Below are 20,840 nucleotides of genomic sequence, written 5' to 3' on the forward strand. Positions count from 1 at the left end.
AGGAAAAGGGTTCACTGGGTGGGGTTCGAGACCTCTGCCTGTAATCAACATCTTGTTCATCGTCGAAATAATCGTCAGAATTCGAAGAAGTCCGCTTCCTCTTTGCATGGCGTAATTCCCTTTTTAGTTGATTAATTTCCAGCTACATGTTTTTATTATTCTCTACATGGGAAATATGACTTCCACCTCGTGGTTGACTTCAGTCAGTGTGTGTGGTGTGCACACTTCCTTCACGATCACCTCTCTGTTCAAGGGTGAGAAAAGGATCGCCATGTTGGGGCGCCTTTGATTCTGCTAGTTGTGGACCTGGTTCTACCATCGTTAATCGTTGCTTTCACTATTGCTCAAACTTTTCCCACAGACGACGCCAATTGTAGGGTCACAATTCATAGCCCAAACCCAAAAGATATGGGATATGAGCCTAATGAGCAAAGTACAATGAATTTGTAAAGAGTGGGTGAAAGAGCTGGGCTTTTGGTGAACTGGACAACAGTTAATAATGATTTTAAAAGATGCACAAGCATGCAACACACGTAAACCTCAATAAAATAATTGTCCGAGGAGATAGATTATGAATTAATCTAATAGTTTTGGTGGTTAATGCAGTTCTTATTGCTACAGTAATTCATTTTCTCTCATTTTTCTCTCTTTTTCCCCTCCTCTTATTATGGGAGGTCTTTTACATTATATAGTTACTTTCAAGTCATTCTGATCGTACACTTGTTAATCATCTAAGCCTTCACTCAAGTGCATGTCCCATCAGACATCTTCTTTGGCTCTCTGTAAATGGTGGTAGTTGAAACTACATTGTTCAGGGGTCTTCTAAGCCTTCACTCAAGTTCATTTTCTCTCATTTTCTCTCTTTTTTCCCTCTTCTTATTATGGGAGGTCTTTTATATTATATAGTTCCTTTCAGGCCATCCTAATCATACACTTGTTAATCATCTAAGTCTTCACTCAAGTGCATGTCCCATCAGACATCTTCTTTGGCTCTCTGTGAATTGTGGTAGTTGAAACTACACTGTTCAGGGGCCTTCTCCACATAAATGTGGCCAGAAAAGTTGTTGTAGTGCATTTAATGCGGTGGTAGCAGCTTTTCTGTTAGATATTTTTGTGTTCTTATCTCCTTTGCATGTGCTTAAGGCTTATCCTGATCGTTGGAACTCCCTGAAAGGTCATCTAAATTATCCAAATGCGTGCTTGACCGATATTCATTGTATCTGAGAAGGAGATACTCCTCGGACTATATTTCTCCATTCTTTACTTGTATGATTCTCAACTCTGGAGCCTCTCCCAATAATTTGCTCCTCCTCGAACATATCCACGTCCTCGAATAGAGCTCAAGGCCTAATATACAAATTTGAGTTCTTATCCCCACAAGTATGTTATTTTAGAATTTGTATGAGAATATTTTGGTACGCCAAAAATTGAAGACGAAACAATGGATGTGTCTATATATATAAAAGATTATATATACTTAAATCAAGCATCTTACTTACAGTTTATTTATGAGCATATTATTATATTTGAGTTTAGGTTGTTTAATAGTTGAGCCTAAATTTATTTTTGAGCTTAGCTCATTTGCTAAATAAACAAGTATAAAAAAGATTTTTATTGAGTTACGCCCAAACAATTTTTAAGCAAATTGATTAAAATGAATTGTTATTTTGACTAAAAAGATATGGATGACTTGACCTATTTGAATTATTAAAGAAAAATAATTTTCTATAACTTGTTGGTCCTATGCCTCTTTCCTAGATTTCCTTATTTAATAACATGTCACCCTATCTTTGAAACAACAAGGGGCGCATATACAATCCAAAACCTAAACAACATGACTAATTTTATGCTCTTTTTGTAATATGCCAACTTGTGATTAAAGTAATATCATTTTAATATATATGTGTGTATATATATATTTTTTAACAAATTACCAAGGAAATAAGTTTATTTATTTTTATAGATTCAATTGGATTTGAAATATATTGTGCTTTCCTTATGGTGATCGTGATTTACTATTGTGGGGGGAGTGAATATTACCACCCCGTGGATTATGGGTAGAAGAAAGAATGTCGCGAAGACATTTCCAAAATGAGAAAATGGCCCAAGATCTCAACATTGAGAACCCAAGCCTGTGGAGTAATAGGACAGCCTAGACAATCCACCAAGGTAATCCGAGGAATATCTAACCAAGGAGAGATTCAACTGGGCTGCCGAAAACATTATCTCGGCCCCTTTTTCTCAAGGAACTTGAAAAGGATGACGCAAAACCTAGAGTAATAGTCACCTCCGCATTAATGAGGTGCTCCTAACTAATGTCAGTCATATTAAATGATGAATGACTGGCCTAAATAGTAGAGACACAATAAAAGCCTCTCTTCATGATCAAGCAAGTCTCTCTTGCCATCCAACCATAAAACATACAGCTGGAAAGGAGGAAGGAGGGAGAGATAAAAGGAGTGGTTAGCTCATAAAGGTGGGGATCTAGAAAAATTGAGGAGAAAGAGAAAGAGCAAGAGTTTGTATTCCTTTTTTCTTCATACTTTTTATCTCGAGAGAAAGATTTTCTTAATTTTATTCATTTTGTTCATCCATCTTTGTCCTTCAATTACCTATCCAATCTTCCCATTGTGGATTTTTCATCCTTTCTTAGAAATTAAATTAGTTGTGTAAATCAAGAACTTTTGGTTTGCTCACCTCAACCTACCCCACAACTATCAAACCAAATATTATTAGATTAATTTTGATTTAGGCAAGATTCAAATTGACCAATTAATTGTATATGCTTTAATTATAAAAAGAGGTTCAATTCTTTTAAAAAGATATTTATATGAATTTAGTATTTTTTTGAGTACACCCTTCTCTACTATATTTATTTGAAAAAATAAAATTAAAAAAAAAAGTTTAAAAAGCAAAATAAAATTGAGACAAACATATTTTTTGTTTTTTTATATGCTTGATGTGGATTGTGGAGTAGAAGTTTAAGCCCTCATTTGGGAGGATGAAATGAAATAAAATGGAAATGAATGAAAAGAATAATCTTAGAATATTCTTCCCTTCTCTTGGTTGAAAGTTTTAACAGAGGGAATGAAAAGTTTTTTTTTTTTTTTAACTAAAAGTCTATTCATTTATTCGAGATTTTAAGTGGGGAAGAATGAAATGAGTATGAGAGAATACTTATTCCTTTATATTCTCTTAAAATCTCAAATGTTCACTTTCCCTGAAATTAAGAAAAATTAGAGGGAATAGAATTTGATTTAATTTTTTATTAAAATTTCCAAAATACCCCTATACATTCAACCCTTTATTTTAAAATATATTCTCTTAAAATGATTCTATTCCTCTTCCTATTACTCATAAAAAAAAGTTATTTACATTCCATTTCTTTATTTTAAAACATCCAAACAAAACTATTTAATTTCATTCCACTCATTTTCCTTATTTAAATAAATCCAATTCAATTTTATTCATTTTCATTTTCTAATAATCGTTCTTTTACTCTATAAATTTCCAAAAAGTTAGCAATGCCATAGAATCGAAGAAATTAAAATAAAAAGATTCTCATTCGAAGTTGGTAGTTGGGTTTGCTTCAGCCACCTCAGATATTGGGCAGTTCGGTCACTTGCCCGCGGGCAGCTCAACAAGTATCATTAATTTTTAAAGTTTGTAAAAAAGCACGTGTAATCAATAATTATCAGAGAATTCTACAAAAGCAGGCGACCTCTCTTTCCTTGGGATTTTGTCAAAAAACAAAACCAAAGGAAGTTGAGGGGAATACAGAGATCCTTTCTTTAATTATCATAACAGCAGAATCTGCCCAATTCCCTTTGATAACAAAATACAATTCTTCGGATTTTTATTTTACGTACTGCTGGGGATGCGGGCAGGTTTGGTCTATATATATTAGATTAGATAGATACCCTTTGTTTTGTATGTAATTAATAAGTAAAAAATCTATAGTCTGATAGAACAATAATTCATATTCATATATATATTTTTTGTTGTGTGTGTGTGTGTATATATATATATATATAAATCAACAGCACAAGTTGTTGTTGTTGTTGTGTTTAGTTTCTGAGATGGGTCTGTTGGGTGATTCACAAGAGGGTGGAAAAGGAAAAGGAAGTTCATGGGGTGGAGCTGGAGGTGGAGCTGGAGGTGGTGTTATTAGTAGTTTGATTAGAAGGAAGCAGGTGGATTCTGTTCATGCAAGGTCTTCAGGTCACCAATTGGCCAAGGCCTTGTCTGTTCCTCATTTAATTGCAATTGGTAATTCCTTTTCTTTCTAATCTTATTATTATTCCTTTTCTTTCAATTTTGGGGTTCATGAGTTTCATCTTAGGTTTTTGTCCTTGTTTTTTCTTTTTGGGTGAATGAATAATCATTTATTCAATCAAATGGGAAATTCAACACACAAAATCTGCAAATACATGATACCCTGTTCAAGTACACGGCCCTATCTATAGTTGCTTTTTTAAAAATTTTTAATAATTCTTGTTACTATGAGAATTCCCCCCCTTTTATTTCATCTTTTATAAATACAGTCTTCAACTCAAATTCCAGCTTCACGTGTGGCCTTGGTTTTTTTTTTTTAAATAAATTTCTCTTTTCTTCTTCTAATTAATTGATAGTGCACTATTTTTTTTTTTTTTTTAATAAGCTTGTATGCTGATTTTTTGATAAGTAATAAGCTTAATTAGAAAAATAAGGAAATCCTAAAAAAATTGATAACCATTACAACCCACTTTTTAGATTGTAATTTATCTACTTTTAACATTTGGTCTTTTGGTTAGGAGTCTATTGAATTTTGAGTTCACAGCTTACTATTGAATTCTTATACATACAATATGATTAGGAGTTGGCTCAACCATTGGAGCTGGAGTGTATATTCTTGTGGGAACGGTTGCTAGAGAGCATTCGGGACCGGCTCTCACCATTTCCTTTCTAATAGCTGGAATAGCAGCTGCTCTTTCAGCTTTTTGCTATGCAGAGCTTGCAAGTCGTTGTCCATCTGCTGGGAGTGCCTATCATTATACGTACATATGTGTTGGTGAAGGGTAATTTGATACAGCCTTTTTAATCATTTGACTGCTGTTTGGTTATCATTTCAAAGGTTCCTTTTTTTTACTTATCAAAGGATAGTTCACTTGATAGTAAGTAAACCTTTTCAATCAAAAACTATTATTTTTAAATTAATTAATTTCTGGCAATGGACGCCTGGAGTTGTCGACTTCAAGAATTTTGATGATATGATTAATGTAAAATGAGCATTCTTCACCACTTAATCTACTTTTCAAAAAAAAAACACTTTTGACATACCTTCTGTTGATGATTTGGGACTGTGGACTGTTGTTTTGTGCAGTGTTGCTTGGTTGGTTGGTTGGGCCTTGATACTGGAATATACAATAGGTGGTGCTGCTGTTGCTCGGGGAATATCTCCAAATCTGGTGCAGTAAATTTCTGTGTCTTTAAAATGTTTAATTTTGACATTGGAATGTCTTCATTGAGCTGAAATCAATTGTGAATGTTTCTACTAAGCTAAAATTGGTTCATCTTGCTTGTTTTTTTAAGATTCTCCAACACAACTTCTTGATTTAGATTTATTTGCTCTAAGTCATGTTGTTATTTGCCACCAACTTCATTATAGATACAAATAGATATGTAGGAAGTTCTTCTTAGATACTAGGAAATGGCAATATTTACATGAAACTGCTCGAATCATGGTGAAACAAAACGTGGAAAGTGATGCCATTTTTATCTTCATCTTTTTTCTATGTATTATTCATCATTGAAGGGAAGAAAATGTAGATTATTGGGATTGAAAATAGTGATTTTTTTTTTTTTTTTTGGTATATTGATTCCCATCCATATGACTAAATAAATAATGTAAGTAAGATGGATACTCAATGTACATCCTGGTATTTATTATGGATAAAAAAAAATATTTTGGTAAAGTGATTCTAGCATCATTAGCTTTGTCCTTGAGATTTTTGAAGTCTTGAAAATCCAAACTCTTATCCATTTGCCATTTGCCATCTGCTAGAAATGAAACAATTATGAAATAAATAAGCCTGTGCAAGATTCAATGTGTATAATGTTGCTTTGATTCTCCTTTTAAATGCATGGTAGAAGGATGATTGGCAGATTCTCCTTTGGTTTTAATGGTCTGGTCTAATCAAAGTCAATATCTCACAAGGAATAAGGTGTCAATCAAGTACACTACCGTTACAACACATAGATAGAATGAAGCTTTGGTCTTTTCTTTTCCTTCATTTCTTTTCTCTCTTTTGTTTCTCTTTTAAATTTCAGAATTTCTCTTCTTCTTTTTTTACAACTATTATGGCTATAATTGGAGGATGTACCTTTGTTTCTTTTTTGAATTCTAGTTAAAGATTATAGAAGAATGGTCTGCTTTATTATTACAATATCTATTTTGTTGTTTCCTTTCTTTTTCTAGGCTTTGCTTTTTGGAGGCGGGAATAGTTTGCCTGCTATTATAGCCCGTCAACATATTCCTGGGCTCGATATCGTCGTTGACCCATGTGCAGCAATTCTAGTATTTATTGTTACTGGACTATTATGTGTTGGAATCAAGGAGGTATATATGTGTATCGTTTTTTCTTTTCTTTTTTTTATTTTATTTTTTTATTTTTTTTTAAATTTCCGTATTTCCTTTTTTTCCAAATGGCTTTCTTCCTATTTTAAGAAATTATTTTCTTCATCTTGAATGCTTAAAATTTTGCAGAGCACACAGGCACAAATCATTGTCACTACAGCAAATGTATGTGCTATGAGTTTTGTCATAATAGCAGGTGGTTACTTGGGATTCACAACTGGATGGGCTGGTTATGAACTTCCAACAGGGTACTTCCTGTCCCTGCTTGTATATTCACTCGGATGTGATGGGATTTCTTAAATTAAGTTCTCTCCTCCTCACCCTAAAATAAAAAATTCATTAATTTGATAGGTATTTTCCCTTTGGGGTTGATGGGATGCTTGCTGGTTCTGCAACAGTCTTCTTTGCATACATTGGTTTTGATTCAGTTGCCAGCACTGCTGAGGAGGTATAGATGTGTTTTGGTTTGCACATTTGTTTTGTCATTGGTAAAGGGGTTTAATTACTTCAGGGGATTTCAATGTTTACAATCATGTCTTTGTTTGACCCAACAGGTGAAGAATCCTCAACGAGATTTGCCTCTTGGGATTGGAGCTTCTTTGTTTCTTTGTTGTGCATTATATATGATGGTCTCTGTTGTAGTTGTTGGTTTAGTACCTTATTATGCAATGGATCCCGACACCCCCATTTCCTCCGCATTTGCTAGCCATGGGATGCAATGGGCAGCGTGAGTGTATATTTTAGTTTAAATTCCTTGCTATGTTGAATTCTTTATAATTTTTTGGCAAGGAGGATGTTGTAGCTTGAAAAAGCGTCTTTGCTTGTGATTACAGTTACATAATAACTGTTGGAACTATTACTGCTCTCTGCTCAACGTTATTGGGTTCCATTCTTCCTCAGGTATATAAGTGGAATCCTCCCTGTGTCTTCATTTAGTTTACAGAGTGTTAAGAGACCATATTTATGGTTCACATATCTGATTATTTTGATGAATTGAAGCTGACTTGCTAAAATTGTTTATGTTAGTTGGTTCTAGCATCTAGAACTTGTTAGGATGAAAAATGAAGTCTTCGATATAAGTTTTGTTCATGGTTTGGGTTCTCCGTGTTGTTAAAATAAAAGTGTTTTGGGTTTGATAAGTTGACCCTAACACAAAATATTATTTATATATAAAGAAGTACAGTGATATTATTGTTTTGCCCCTAGTTTATATACCCATAACACTCCCCCTCAAGCTAGAGAGTATATATCATACAATCCTAGCTTATTACATAATAAACCCAAATGAGTCTTACATAAATCTTTGGTAAACATATCAGCAACTTGGACTCTTGTAGAAATATATGGAGTTGCGATTATACCATCTTCTACTTTCTCTTGAGCAATATGACAGTTTACTTCTATATGCTTGGTTCGCTCATGGAACACAGGATTGGAGGCAATGTGAATTGCTGCTTGTTATCACAATGCATGGTCATAGCCACCTTGACAACAAATTTTAATTCCTCAAGTATATGCTTAATCCACATAAGCTCACATGATGTGTGTGCCATGGCTCCATACTCAACCTCAGCACTAGATCTAGCAACGACAATTTGTTTCTTACTTTTCCAAGTAATCAGGTTTCCTCCTAGAAAAGTGCAATACCCAATATTGGATTTTCTATCTGGTAGTGATCCTATCCAATCAGCATCAGTATAGGCTGGCTTGTACCTATAGATTACCGTTAGCTTTATACAAAAGTCCATGGCCTGGATGTGCTTTAAGTTACCTCACAATCCAAATAACTGCCTCCGAATGTGGAAGGCGAGGATCTTTCATATACTAGCTCAAAACACTGATTGCAAATGATATATCTAGGCGAGTGACTGTGAGATAATTTAGTTTACCAACCAGATGGTGATATCTCTCAAGATTAGATAACAACTCCCCTTGATGTTCGTACAATTTGACATTAGGATCCATAGGGGTCTCCACTAGTTTAGATCCTAACAAGCTAGTTTCTTCCAAAATATCCAACACATACTTTCTTTGTGATAAACTAATGCCTTCTTTAGATCGTGCTACCTCAATACCCATGATATAACGAAGTTTACCTCCTTAGTTCAAAAGGAGTTCTGAAGGTATCTTTTCAAATCATCAATACCCTTTTTGTCATCACCAGTGATTATAATATCAACATGTACTATCAACAAAATCTTTTTTCTTGCAGAGGTATTAGAAAATACAAAGTGATCAGAGTGGCAATGTCAAAATTCAAACTTTTACACTACTTCATTGAATTTACCAAACCAAGCCATAGGATATTGTTTAAGATCATAGATGACCTTATGCAACCTACACACTTTTCCAAACTCCCCTTGAGCAACAAACCCAGGTGGTTACTCCATGTACACCTCTTCCTTCGAATCAGCATTCAATAAGGCATTTTTAATGTTTAACTGAAACTATGGCCAACCCAAATTAGCAGCCATGTAGATCAAAATCCTGACGGAAGAAATTTAGCAATAGACAAGAATGTCTCTGCATAGTCGACGCCATATGTGTAGGTATACCCTTTAGCAACCAAGCAACCCTTCAAATGCTCAATAGAACCATCAGGTAAGTACTTCACAGTATACACCTAATGACACCCAACAATAGTTTTCCCTGTATCTCAGTAAAAGGGCCTTGTTTCCATTTAGTATTTCCAAGGTGCACTGTTGCTTTGATTTAAAAGCCATGCAGATGAGGAATTGATATAGAACAGATCTAGAAACCTGTCTAGATTGCCTTATTCAGAAATGGTTAGTGTTAGGAAAATTATGATGTTAGGATTTGGGATTCTACAGGAAAGGGTAAAGCTAGTTTAATTTAGAATATGGTGGGGTTTTGGAGGCAAAAATTTCAAGAATAGTTAATGGATTAATTGATGGCTTGAGTAGAGGGAATATTTTCGTTTCAAGTGTTACATTGACTTTTCTCACATGCTTTTTTTAATTTTATTTTATTATTTTTTAAATTTCTTGTATATTTCTCTTAAGACCCTCACCTAGTATGGGCTGAGTTCCTTTCTGCTTGTTTATCTTCCCAAATGTTTCATTGCTTTTATCACAAATGAGGTTTTTTTTTTCTCCCTCTCCTCCTGCCTGATGAGATATAAATTTCTTCCATCTTTCTGTGTTTCTCAGCCACGGATTCTGATGGCTATGGCTAGAGATGGATTGCTGCCGCCATTTTTCTCAGAGGTTAATATAAAGACTCAAGTTCCTATGAAGGGCACAATAGTGACTGGGATTGGTGCTGCAATCTTAGCATTCATTATGGATGTTTCACAGCTGGCAGGGATGGTGAGTTAACTTCTGTGATCACCTTTCAAAGTAGTGATGGTAGTGTAATTAACTTATGTGCTTCATAGTTATGGGTTACTAGACAGGGCCTCTGCATCAGGGTGGAAAATGGGGCATGGTAATTCTGATCCTTAATATTGTTCAAATCCAATGTTGCAGCCAGGATTTCAAGATTGGAAGGGTAAAAGCAATTGTGATGATGCAAAAATATGTGGGTTTTTTTTTTTTTTTTTGGGGGGGAGGGGGAGGTCTGGGTTGGGGCGGGTGGGGAACTAAAAATATTGTAACAGTTGTGAGGTGGAGACAATAGCTCTCTTAACCATGTATGTTGCTTCTTCCCTGATTACATTTATTAATGGCTGTTTAGGAAATTTGTTGTTTTAATACTTGGGAGTGGACAGAAATCCAATTGGAGAGGCCCTTGTTTTCATCTATACCAATATGTTTCCATTCCAGAAAGCCTTTGTTTTGTTGGGGGGAAAAAAATCCTATAACGTATGTTAATGTTAACAAGGCATAATGTAGATTACTCTGCTGAATGGATTTGTTGGGCTCCTGAATAGCCTCTGAGATTAGTTGAAGAATGGAAATTTAAAAAGCTGCCTAAAGCATGATAAGAGTGATTTGTTATTGTATACTGAGTTGTTGGTTTCTGCCTTTTATATGCAGGTCAGTGTGGGTACACTTCTTGCATTTACCATGGTAGCAATATCTGTATTGATACTCAGATATGTCCCACCAGACGAGGTGCCATTGCCTTCATCTCTTCAGGGGTCAATTGATTCAGTATCATTAGAATATGGTAGGAGTGGCCAGGGCAGTAATGGAGAACAATCTAAAGTTAAGTTTGGCACTTCTATGGATGATGATAAACCTTTACTTGTCAAAGAGGATGCATCAGGTGATTATCCTCTTACTGCAAAACATCTATTTCTAGGTAACTGTAAGTTACTCACCTGCACTCACTTTTCTGTCTTATGCATGCCGGGCATCCTTTCTGTAAGTTACACCCTATCCACTATATCAATCTCTGGCATTTGTATGATGGAGCCAACCTGAGACACACTAGTCCAGCAAATACATTTAAAAAATATCCAAGTATGAATATTCCTGCATCGATTTTGATTCTAAACAATTAGAACGCTAAGTTTTGTTGGCTTAATGAGAGCTTATACACCTGTTTTCATGAAGTAGTCTCTTTTCAATAAAATTATTCTTGCCTCTAAAAGAAGAAGAAGAAGAAGAAGAAGAAACCATTTTATGGAGTCTGTAATGTATGTCCTCCATGGACTTGGTCCAAATTAAATGAACTAGAGATTTTCCAAGATTTCCATATTTGGGGATTTGTTGGGTGGCTACTAGATGCATATCTGGACTAGAATCCACACAATGTTATGCCTTACTTTCTGTCATCTAGAACCTGCTTTAATGGTTTTCTTTTTCTTTTTCTTTTGTGTTGATTGCCAGACATATTAAATGAGGAAAACAGGCGGAAAATTGCTGGTTGGACCATAATGTTTACATGTGTTGGGGCTTTTCTCCTTACATACGCAGCTTCAAATTTGGCCCTTCCCAGGTGGGTTTAGCTGCAGATTATCTTAGAACATTATTTTCATGGGAGTGAAACTTTGTGATTACACAATTGAATTTCTTGAAGCTTTTGCTTGATATAGAATCCAGAGAAAACAGTTTAGTTTCTCACAAGATGATAATGCCATTCGTTCTAGAAGTGTAAGCTATTAGGCTTAACACTTCTCCTGCACTAGCTTGTATTCCCATGCAATACATAGATTATTTTTATCTGAACTATTTTATTACTTATCAAAAAATAAATAAATACACAGGTTATTATTCATATCAATTTTGTAATTGTTTAGATATAGTTTTAAGAAATCAAATCTATATGGTCATAGATTAAAAGTTCCTAGATTACCCAATAACTAGGTTTGGCAGGTGGGGTTAGTTGCCCGTAGGAGTTTGATTAACCGTGAGGATTGTGTACAGAATGCTCTGCTTTGTGCAATTAATATGAGTAAAGTCTCCTATGTCATGAAAAGATTTTTAAAAAAATCTAATTTGAAATGAGGAATTGAACAAATTTATGGAGAGAATTTGTTTTTCTTACAAATTTTTAACCTTTGTTAATTTTATTGTCATTAATTAATAATTTGTGTATATAACAATCATATTAGAATTACTTTGTTAATATTTAATTTTAAAAAGTATAAATGGGGGATGATTGATGCAATTTAACTAAGATTATAAAAAAATATATATATGAAAAGAGAGGAATATGATTGGAAGAATGCTTTGATGCATAGCAAAAGGGTAGTTTGAATGTTTGATGGTTTCTTAGGCTCTGTTGCTTCAATGATGGTATGACTTAGGTACCAAAATTGTAAAATAACATTTGGAGATATTCATTGTTAACGACTAATAGCTAGAGCATAATTGATGCAGATGGAGTGTTTTGATTCAGAATTGTAAAATAATAGTCAGAGATATTAATTGTTAATGACAAAAAGCTAGAGCATAATTGATGCCAATGGAGTGTTTTGATTCAAAATTGTTTGCAAGCAGTTCATGCTTTGGAATTAGAGGTATTCCTCCTATTAATTAAGCTTGTGGCTTGGTTGCGTAAAATGATTTCAGCCATTGATGACAATGAGTGGCATCCCGTGACTATCCTCCTTCCCTTGGTTGATCTTTTTGGATTAACCATCTCAACAGGTCTCAGCTTGCATCAATAATAATAAATGATGTTATTCGAACGTGATATTAAACCCTACTAGGGTAGAATGCTAAGTGAAAAGCATTCTAATTCCCTTTCAAAGGAGCATGATATGTGGAAGAAACTCAAGCAATCACAGGTTTAGTTTTGGCTATTATATATATGAAAAATCTATGGTACTTCTTTGTTTTCTGAGGGTATGGTACTCACAATAGTAATAACCATGTAATTTTAGGTGTTTTAATCTTCATAATTCATTCATAAATGTTAAGAAAATGGTTAGATTAAAATGCTTGAGAAATATACAATTCTGATCTAAGTGGGTACCAATACTACAAAGGGACCATAGAAGAATATATAGACCAAAGACATTGTATTTTTTAGTCATAGGGACGGTTTAGGATTTGAAGACAGGATGTCCTACTTTGATATCATGGGCAGTTTCTGGGTTTCCTAAAAGATTACATTAGAAAATGGTAATTTTTACCAATTATAATGCAGGATTTGTTAAGGATTCTGAGTGTGTGAGAGCATGTGTTAGAGAGAGAGAGGTGAATGGGAAGTTTATGTTACACACCACATGGCAAAAGAATTTTTCTGCATTTTTAGCTTTAGTTTTATTGTGTTAAATTTTCTTAATATTTTTTTAATTGAATAGCAGATCTCTTCGTTTCTCATTGTGCGGTGTTGGTGGTACTCTTCTTCTATCTGGTCTGGTTGTGCTGACCTGTATAGATCAGGATGATGCGAGGCATAGCTTTGGGCATACAGGAGGTATGCTTGACATTTTAACCTATGCAGTTGAGAACGTGACAAAGTTAACTTATACTTAAGAACATATTGGATATCAATGCTTGTACACAAAATAGCGATGGGTATAGGCTATGGATTGAATATGTTCACGATGTTAAAAACAGTATCAAGTTCCCCCCCCCCCCCTCCCCCAGTATATTCTCTTGTTCTATCTATATTTAACGTATGTGGTTTGTGTTAATTATCCGTGTGATGTAATACAGAGACATGAATACACATTGGAATCCATGTCACTATTTGTTTTCCAAAACAAGTGTTTTTAGAAATTTAATTCTTGATTTGGTATAATAATTGGCTTATTAAGCATACATGGGGGACCTATATGTTACGCTTTATAAAGTTAAATCAGAAATTAGCACCAAATGTAAATTTTAATTTAATTTTTTATTATTTCAAACTCATAAAAGTTGGCTATATGGTGGAAAATAACTTGATATATTGACTATTTTTTCTCTATTACATATGAGATGATCAATTGATCTCTTTTCAGGTTTCGTTTGCCCGTTTGTGCCACTGCTACCTATTGCTTGCATTCTCATCAACGTCTACTTACTGATTAATCTTGAGTGAGTAGCCAACTTGTTTGCTGTTCATAATTGATTTAGACCATCATGTTCTTTTTTTGGTTTGCTCTATCATGGAATTATTTTGACTTTGTCTGTAGAAAGGCGAATTCATCCTGAAATCGTTTGTTCTTTTTATATTGGTTGCATTAAAACAAGTGAAAACAGTTTACCATCTGTGTTGACAGGAGTTCCTATTATGTAATCATAGATCTCATCCTCTTGCCTTCTTTTGTGAACAAATAAAGCATTAGATTAAGTTAGTTTTATGACAAAAATGTTGGTTTACAAGTGCTGTCTTGCACTTGGATCAACCAAAATAGATATTAAGTAAATAAATAAGGACAAATTATCAGTATAATGAGGGTGAGAATAAGTAACAGGAAGGCTTTTGCGCATGTAGTGGGTAACCTAAGTGAGAGAGCCAGTATATTCATGTTGTTTCTTTTGAAAGGAGTTTACAGAAATTTTATTTTATTTTCTTTCACAAATGTTAGCTGCCAAATCTGTAATCTTCTAATTCCTATTCTTATGTTTATTATGATGTGTGTTGTGTTTTGTCAGAACTGCCACCTGGGCCCGTGTTTCTATATGGCTGATAATAGGAATACTGGTTTATGTATTTTATGGCCGAAGGCACAGCTCCTTGCGTCATGCAGTTTACGTGCCTGCAGCTCATGCTGATGAAATCTACAACAGTTCTGTGAGCAGTGTGGCCTAACTTTAACTGTGGAATGCTGTTTCAGCCTTGTATATGAACGGTCCTCAGTGACCTTGTTTTATAGAAGAATCTCTTTGTTGTATGCTTGAAATCTTAGACAGTTTATTCTTTTACTTCTCATTGTTCGTTACTTTAAATATTATTGTAAAACGGACTGAGATATCAGTCTCTCATTTGTATTATAGCTATCATAGGCGGGTGGATAGGGCCTTGTTCAAATAATGTAAATTGTCTGCAAATGAACCGTATTTATCAAAAAAGGAAAAAAAAAAATGCAAATGAATTCCTTTTGTAGGAAGTATCTCACATGGAGTCATTCTTTGTTCTTTGTTGCATGGAAAGTAGATTTCAAAAAACAACCATGAAAAATGAAAAGCAGATTGCCTTTACGCTGTTTAATACTCCCGCCTCCATAAAATCTGACTCCACAAATCCTAAACATAAGACAACGTAGTAGCCGGGCTTCTCCTTCTCCAGCGACAGTTCAAGCTATTTCATTCTCTCGCTTTCTTTAGCACTCCTCGTTTGCCACAACTGAAAAATCAAGGTTAAACTTTTTCTTTTGCTAAATTTTTTTTATTGATTTCTAGGTTTTAGTTCGATAATCCTTGACAATTTACGTTGTGATAGATCAATACCTAACCCTCAATGAGAGAGAGAGAGATAATTAAGGAGTTGTTGAGGGCAAAATTTTCCATTTGACAAATATAGTAATTGGAGAGGCCAAAACTGAGACTTAATGTTGTGCTTAAAACATGGCCTAAAAGCTATCAGTGAGGTTTTGAAAGATCACTTTTTATATTTTACACCTAGGTTTCAACAAGGATCATAAGAAGGTCCAACATGTTTCCTACAGCAAATGGATTTGCACAAAGGGAAAAGCCCACCACAACAAAGAAATAGTCCAGCAATGAAAACACTCCAATGGTAAAGTAAAACAAAACTGGATAAGCCTCCAGCTGTCGGTGATTATACATATCAAGGAAAGTATCTATATCACTAAACTCTTATGTATCATTGGAAGGATCTTGTGAAAATTCCTCTTCCATCATTGTGGGCGCAACGAGGGTTTTAGGGGGTACGTCTCGGTCGAGTGGACCAGGGCGAATAAAAGAATGGAGTCGTCACATAGATTAAGTCTAGGAACCATATATATAGTGCCCTTATGTGGAAGGAATGATCTTACTACCAAAGTATGGGTTCGAAGTTTAGGTACTATTTGGGAAGGTGTTAGGCACTCAGGACCGCTCGACCTGAGGGTCGACTTTCACTCATTGTGTCTTACGTCTTAATTCTATTAAAGACATGTTCAATATTGTATTCTATACTCAGGCACACGCTAACATTCATTTAGCAATCAACATGACATTTGCATCCCAAAACCCCAACATACATCTATCATGGCCTCTCATCACATCATAAACCCTAACATGCTCCTATCAAGGCATTTCATATCATATCTCATCCAGGGCAGCAAATAAATCATGACATAAACATAGACATTTTAAGATCAAACAAACATATTTTCATATTCAAGAAAAAGCATTGCAAATATACATTCATGTTCATCAAATTAAGAGCATAGTCAAACAAATAATGCATGTTTATATGAATACATGACTCTTACTACATCACAATACCTATGTATCAATGCATATTCATATTGTATGCATGTCCATGGCAAAATGAATAAAGAATTGAAAAGAAACATTCATCTAGCATGTGAAGAACAAACAAACAGAGGAACAGAGACTTATAAGCATAAAACAGGACAAAACAGAAGCATATGATATAAATACAATAAAGAAACATAAGCAAAAATGTTGAATTAGGGTTTCTGGGCAAAAGTATGCATGTGCATACATAGGGCCTGCAAACGCAGCCCAGTTGTATGCGTGCACATGCTTTGAAATATGCATGTGCATGTAGAAGGCATGCGTACACATACTCACCCTAAACCCTAACCCAAAAAAGCAAGAACATAAATATAGCATAAATAAATCTAATAACTTAATATGCTTTAAGACATAAAACAGAGAAAACCTAGACTTGAACAAGCATGCTATATCACAAATAAGCAAGGAAAACAAAGAAAAACAAGAATTAAAACAAGGAAAGAAAGGAAAAAAGACTTAGAACATATACCTTGAACACAAAGCTCGTTGGCTTGATTATGACCGTTCCCCTCAGTTAAATCCATTCACAATCAAATACAATAGTGATTAGTAATCTTAAAACTTAAAGATCAAGGCTCGAAAAGGCCCAAATAAAAAAATATTGACTTGGGGATGTTTTGTAAAAAACTCCTTTTTTAATTCACTATTTCTAGTGAATCTTGTGTTTTCCCTTAGGATTTTTTGTGTGTTTTCAAAAGGTACCATGTATGGCTTTTTATATTGAGAAAATAAGGGTTTGGAATGGCACACAAACGATGTGAGAGTTGTTCCAACCCTCAATTTTATTACAGAAAAACTTGTCTTACATAGTTTTTGGAACCCTAGGGTTTCTGTGGCCTTTATTTTCCAAAAATAGCTTTATTCAGTCCATAAAATACTTTCCTCAAGTCAATTTTTAATCTGATTGGGCTCTAAACCAACCATGGGCTTTAGAATTTTACCATCATTGGGGAATGGGGGCCTGAGTCATAAGGGATACAAAATGTGGTATCTACAATCATACTAACATAAGGGAAAAATTATATAGTAACAAATACATTACAATCTTCAATTGTAAAGCAATAAACAATGACAATAGGTTCCATTTTAGTAATTATAAAAAATAAATAAGGAAAGCTTAATATGGAATTAAGGGAGAAGGAGAGATTCTAACTAGTGTAGAAAGATCACTTTTATGCCGTGCCATGGTCATGATGGTAATTGTACATATAGTGAGTAGTGAAGGCTATTCTGGTAATGTGGTAAGTAAAACAGGAAATGGAGAAATTTCTAGCCATTTTTGGTTTGTATTCATATATGCCGCAGTGATTCTTCTGCTTGAGGAGAGATGAGTATTTATGGGTAAATGTATGAAAGATATTTATGAACTAAGAGTTAAGAGGCTTATGGGGTGTTTGGTTTAGGGTGTTTTTGTCACTCATTACTCACGTTTTTTTGTGGGATCCACACCAAGTGATGTTGTTTGGTTAAGTTTTCATTCTCAATTCCATAACTCATAACTAAAAAAAAATGAGTTAGGGTTGTGGAAAATGAGAACAACTTTTATTTGTTTTTAAGTTACAAGAATTGAGTTTTAGTGGCAATTTGTGTAAAAATAAGCAAATGAGTGGGACCCATCCATGAATTGTCTCATCAACAAATTAGAATATTTTAAGGCCAACAGATCTTTTTTTTTTTTCTTTTCTTTTCTCTTTCTTTCTTTCTTCTATACATGGTCACAACAGCTTCTCTTTCTTCTTTTCTCTTTCTTTCTTTGTTTCTTCTTCAAGCCTAGTTTTTCTCTTACTTTCTTTCTTTCTTTTTTTTTCTTTCTTCTTTTCTCTGTGTCATTGAGAAGAAAAAAATACATAATGAAAAAAAGAAAAAGGAAGATGAAATGGCCAAAGAGAGAAATGATCAGTGGGTGTGCAGTGGGTTAGTGGATCTAATCTAATCTCTCTCTCCGATCCATGATAGAATTTTCAGTTCTCTCTTTCACTGATCTAAGATTGGAGATTTGATTCAAGAGAAGAATGAGATTGAAGAGGTGATTTTGTGTTCAATGTGTTTGTGAATTCATTTATGAGTGTAAAGCAAGGAGAGAGAGAGAGAGAGATGGTGGTTGTGGGTTAAGAGAAAATTGCTTTTCTCAATAGGGGTGAGAGAATTTTTTTTTTTTTTTTTGATATGGGGTTCCAAACACAATGGTATTTGAGTTAGGGGAAGATTGGGTAATAGATATGAGTTAAGAGTTATGGAATATAGGATATGGATTATGAGTTATAAGTTGTGATGTAACCAAACATGGCCTTAGTTATTGAATTAAGAAGTAAAAATTTAGAATATCATTAACGAACTAAGAAGTTGATTTATAAGCTAAGAGCAAGAGAGTAAGTAGAGAATTTATGAGGGGTTGGTGTGTGTTTAAGGGGTTGGTAAAGGGGTTGATTTATAGCCGTGTTTAGGGGAGTAATTAGCAAAAAATCTCAAGCAAAATCAGTCAAAGTCAACAATTTTTAGAAGATCCATCCTAGGATATAGCTGAAAATGGTGTGTTCAGATTTTTGGGTAATGGCAATTGGAGGCTAAAATCTAGCTACTCTTGGTATTTAATGTGGGATTTTTGGGGATTATTCTCAGCCAATGGGATTAGAGCATGCATTAGGGCTAGTGATGTTTGTTAGCTGCTACTAGGATCATAGTTCCAAGGGTTGATTATGTCACCCTAAGCCAGTTGCCAATCTAAGAACCTATTGTTAGAAACTATGTTGGAGATTTCTTTGGTGCACTATAAACCGCATTTTCCTAAGTTTCTCCAATGGGGTTCATATGCTTGGTTCATGAACCAAACAATACATATTTTTAGTAAGATAATAAGTTGTTCAAGAGGAAGATAGATTAATTGATTAAAATAAGAGAAGGTGGAAAGTGTTCATTTAGCTTCTTATGTTAAGGGAAATACTAGGTAGGGTAAGAATGCCTCTCAAGTGAAGAAGAAACACATAAAGTAAAATGACTATAAAAATAAAATTAAGTGTTTTTTCTACAAAAGGGAGGGGCATATGAAGAATGATTGCCTAAAATACAAGAAGTGGCTTGAAAAGAAAGGTAATCTCATATCTTTAGGGTGTGTTTGGTAGGGTGGATTTTAGGGAGGATGAAAAAAAAAATGAGAGAAAATGAGGAGGGAAAACTTTTTGGAAGGTGTTTGGTTGGGAGGGGGAGAGGAAAAAAATGTGATAGGATCTGGGTGTTTTTCTCCCAAGCCCACCAAAATGGGGAAAAACTTGAGGGAGAGAGTGTGATTTGTTAAATGGGCAAAAATGCCCCCAATTGCTTTCCTAGGCAATGTTGACCTTTTTCCTTTTTTCTTTCGCATTTCTGGACACTTTGCCTCTTTTCTTTTCTTTTTTTCTTTTTTTTGATTTCCTGGGGCGTGGGCAAGGTTGGTTTTTACTTTATTTTTTGGGCAAACATTGGCTCTTTTTCTTGGGACACTTTTTTCCTTGGGTAAGATACTATTTTGGTCCCTAAACTTTACCAAAAGCTTGTTTTTCATCCCTAAACTTTAAAAAGTTCTTTTTTTCATCCCTAAACTTTGTAAAGAGTTTTTGAATAGTATAGAGACAAAAATATGGATGAAAAAAAGAACTTTTTCAATAGTTTAAAGATGAAAAACAAACTTTTAGTAAAGTTTAAGGACATAAATAAAACATTTTCAATAATTTAGAGACGAAATATGAATTTTTCAATAATTTAGGGATGAAAAATGAACTTCTTAAAGTTTAGGGATGAAAAACAAACTTTTGATAAAATTTTTAGGGACCAAAATAGTATTTTACCATTTTTTTTTCTTTTGATTTCCTAGGGTGTGGGGTGACAGTGATTTGTTTTGGTTTTGTTTTTTTTTTTTTTTTTTTGTTTAACTAGATGTGAATTTTTTTTTCTTAACATGATTTTTATTTTTAATAAATTTGGGTGATTGATTTTTTTTTTTTATTTTTTGCTTATTTGTCACTTTTTTGTTTTAATTGGACATTATTTTTTAACAAGGATATGTGAGTAAATTTATATAAACTCATTTTTTTTCATCCCTCCACTTTTCCACTCTTAACCAAACAAAAATGAGTGAAATTAAAATCTTTTCTATCCTCCAACTTTTCCAGCCTCCCACCATTTTCTATCCTCTCACTTTTCCACCCCTCCAATCAAATAGACCATTAGTGTGTCATGAATCATTTTTTGTTGAAGCTCCAAATAAAACATGGTGGATTGACTTCAGTTCTACAATTCATATTATCAACTCCATATAGGGTTTTCTAAATCTAAGGAAGCGAAAAGAAAATGAATAATGCATCTATTCAGGTAATCAGATGTGTTCTCAAGTTGAAGGAGTGGGGACTTTTCGTTTG

General features: G+C 34.2%; 1 protein-coding gene across 2 annotated transcripts; it reads left to right on the forward strand.

Moving 5' to 3' along the window:
* The first annotated feature begins 3,691 nt into the window (after positions 1-3,691).
* LOC112040503 (cationic amino acid transporter 2, vacuolar) lies at positions 3,692-15,074 on the forward strand. 2 transcript variants are annotated; one of them, XM_065771913.1, is made up of 14 exons: positions 3,694-4,269; positions 4,856-5,057; positions 5,363-5,447; positions 6,458-6,598; positions 6,746-6,864; positions 6,968-7,064; positions 7,171-7,343; positions 7,450-7,516; positions 9,787-9,945; positions 10,615-10,846; positions 11,413-11,521; positions 13,338-13,450; positions 13,980-14,055; positions 14,617-15,074. In XM_065771913.1, the coding sequence occupies exons 1-14, from the start codon at positions 4,080-4,082 to the stop codon at positions 14,771-14,773; spliced, it is 1,920 nt and encodes a 639-aa protein (XP_065627985.1). In that variant the 5' UTR covers positions 3,694-4,079; the 3' UTR covers positions 14,774-15,074. The 2 variants fall into 2 exon arrangements, with proteins under 2 accessions (XP_065627989.1, XP_065627985.1); XM_065771917.1 differs by lacking the exon at positions 13,338-13,450 and having other exon boundaries at positions 3,692-4,269; positions 14,617-14,812.
* The last annotated feature ends 5,766 nt before the right edge of the window (positions 15,075-20,840 follow it).

Source organism: Quercus suber, unplaced genomic scaffold, assembly GCF_002906115.3.
Source record: "Quercus suber isolate HL8 unplaced genomic scaffold, Cork oak 2.0 scaffold_5, whole genome shotgun sequence".
NCBI lineage: Eukaryota > Viridiplantae > Streptophyta > Magnoliopsida > Fagales > Fagaceae > Quercus > Quercus suber.

What these genes read in the sequence shown, in the direction of transcription:
- LOC112040503 (XM_065771913.1), top strand. Translation starts at nt 4,080, where the DNA reads ATGGGTCTGTTGGGTGATTCACAAGAGGGTGGAAAAGGAAAAGGAAGT. An exon ending in TACATATGTGTTGGTGAAGG is followed by an intron (nt 5,058 to 5,362) that starts GTAATTTGATAC and finishes TGTTTTGTGCAG; the next exon opens with TGTTGCTTGGTTGGTTGGTT. An exon ending in TACTTACTGATTAATCTTGA is followed by an intron (nt 14,056 to 14,616) that starts GTGAGTAGCCAA and finishes GTGTTTTGTCAG; the next exon opens with AACTGCCACCTGGGCCCGTG.